At 36.5% G+C, this 2,394-nt stretch overlaps 1 protein-coding gene across 1 annotated transcript in view; it reads left to right on the top strand.

Annotated features, from left to right (window-relative positions):
* Positions 1-1,666, top strand: part of LOC103478120 (carcinoembryonic antigen-related cell adhesion molecule 1-like) — a 16,374-nt gene extending 14,708 nt beyond the window's left edge. Inside the window, exon 6 of the mRNA XM_017309331.1 lies at positions 1,489-1,666. Coding sequence (XP_017164820.1) covers positions 1,489-1,666 — 178 coding nt within the window. The remainder of the gene's footprint in view (positions 1-1,488) is intronic.
* The last annotated feature ends 728 nt before the right edge of the window (positions 1,667-2,394 follow it).

Here is a 2,394-nt window from a genome sequence, read left to right as displayed (position 1 = left end):
TAGTGTATACAGTATACAACCACAAATGTTAACTACATTATATTGGTTCTGCCTGGTGAAATCTGATCCAACTCTTAGCAACAATATTGGACTCATATTATTTTGGAACAAATTAAAACAAAGGGCTAGATTTTAATCATAGTAATGTGGTAAAATTTTCTTTATAGAAATATCTTATAATTCTGTAGCAAGCCTTACTGTTAAGTGACAACATTATCAGCACTTCTTCAAGAAACTCACTAAAATTACTAATCACTGAAGATATCAATCATACATTTAATATTTAAATTTATTTTTGGGGAAAAGTGAACCAGTTTTTCTTTTCAAGTCATTCCATGTACTTAGAAAAAAATATCATGGCCTAAACACCTTTATTTAAATATTATCAACAGAGAACATTCTTGTGTGAAACAAAGAGTTTCACAATAATCTACCCCTGTCTCAAAATAAGGACAGGGGTAGATTCACTGTAAACTTTGAATTTATTGTAGAGCAGATGCTACTGTGAATTTCTGTATTCCAAGGCTCTAAATGGCAAATCTTACTTTAAATTCATAACTCAAATGAGTGTTTGTCCGATTTACTTTCATTATGTTTAAATGTGTACTTTGGACATTTAGGCAGAGGAAGATCAGTTTTATCTGATCAGAGCAACACCTGAGATCTGAGTTTCACCTGAGTACTGAAGTCAAAGAGAACAATGAGAAACACTGTGCTGAAGCAAACAGCTGAATCATAGTGAAAGTATAACAGCTTATTGCTGATGAGTAAAAACATGGAAATGTTCTGCCTGCTGACGTCAGTAACAGCCACTGTAAAAACTGGTTTAACCATTAAACACAAGTAAACTTAAATTTGAATTTCTTGGCTATAAATAAACTTCAGAGGAACTATGACTGAATGTATTATCTGCCTCAGTCTGACCTGCTCTCATCAGATTCCTTTGGTTTTCAAACACAAAACCATTTGATCACCATTACCTTCACAGTGGGGAGCTCTCCTCTCCTCTCCTCTCCTCTTATGTCTATGTGAACATTACAGGTGGGAGTGGAGGAGGCCAGAGGTCTATTGGTGCTCATTCAAATTCAATTCAATTCATATCAAAATATTTTATTGATCCCAAAGGAAAATTAAATGTTGTTGCAAATCATTTTATTTCAAGATTCTTCAATTTTTCCATTCTGATTTGACCGTAGTTAAGTCAGAAAGAGTAGTGTTTTTCCTTTTTCTTTGTAGCCTGATGTTATTTATATAGATACCTTAAATACTATTTTCTTTGACATCCAGTCTGTTCTTTTGGTGCTTACTGAAATGAAGTCTCGGCGCAGATTGAATCTGGAGACCCTTTAGCCTCACCTGCCTCATCAGTCAGCGCCTCCCTCTCTTCACCCTGGACCTATCAGCATTGGATCAAGCCTCACTTCGGCCAATCATCATTTGAGCTCCAGTTGAAAAGGACCTTCATCCATGGCCTCCTCCGCTTACCAGCTGCGATCAACCCACCTCCGCCCCATCTCCACCTTCTGCTCCTGGCTCTCGGGCCACATCCTTCTTCGACCTCCGCCACCAGTACAGGCCCCAGGGTGATTTCATTCCTAGCAGCATCAGGAATGTCGAGCTTATCGAAGTTCCAGCTCGACATCCCTGGCCAGGGACTGAACGCTAAAGGACTTTAATGTTTGTCATTAAACTTCCTTTAATCGCTTTCTTTCTCTGAGTCTCTCCAGATTGAAACAATTCATCCTCTTATCTTTCGATGGCCTCACCTCTTTTTCCTGCTTCAACCACCTATGTTAGGACTTTAGTCTTCAGCTTCTGATGCCCTGTAACTTTTGAACATATCTCTGCTTCTACACACCTCAGTATGTACAGAGATGTGAAAAAGTATTTTCCCCATTAAAGATTTCTGTTTCCGCTATTTTGTAACACTTAAATGTCAGGCCCAGAAAATTTGAATTTGACATTCCTAATTTTAATTTTAATTAGGATGATTTTTGACACCATGTGTCAAAATTCATTTTGACACATGGTGGTGTAGTAATATAAAGTTCTAGTTTTAAACTTGCATTCACTCGTTATGGTCATGAAGGTCTTCTCTCTTTGATCTGTGTGTATCACTTTTGTTGTTGTTTTCAGGACATATGATGATGAAAAAAACTAACAAAAGTTAGGTGCAAAAGTTAGAATTTATTTGTAGATTTTTGTACAATATTTACAGCAACATGATTATATATACAAAATACACATTGGTTGAAAATAAACCTGCAGTCATCAATGTGCTTCTAGTAATAGATGGATAACTGTCCTCTTTTCTTCTTTTCAAGTTGATATGGAATAGATATTCAACAAATTGTTAATAGGGTTGAAGTGCAGGCTTATGAAAGGGCTTTCAAA

The sequence above is a fragment of the Poecilia reticulata genome, linkage group LG16, assembly GCF_000633615.1.
Source record: "Poecilia reticulata strain Guanapo linkage group LG16, Guppy_female_1.0+MT, whole genome shotgun sequence".
NCBI classification, from domain to species: Eukaryota; Metazoa; Chordata; class Actinopteri; order Cyprinodontiformes; family Poeciliidae; genus Poecilia; species Poecilia reticulata.
This window is presented reverse-complemented; position numbering and strand designations above follow the sequence as displayed.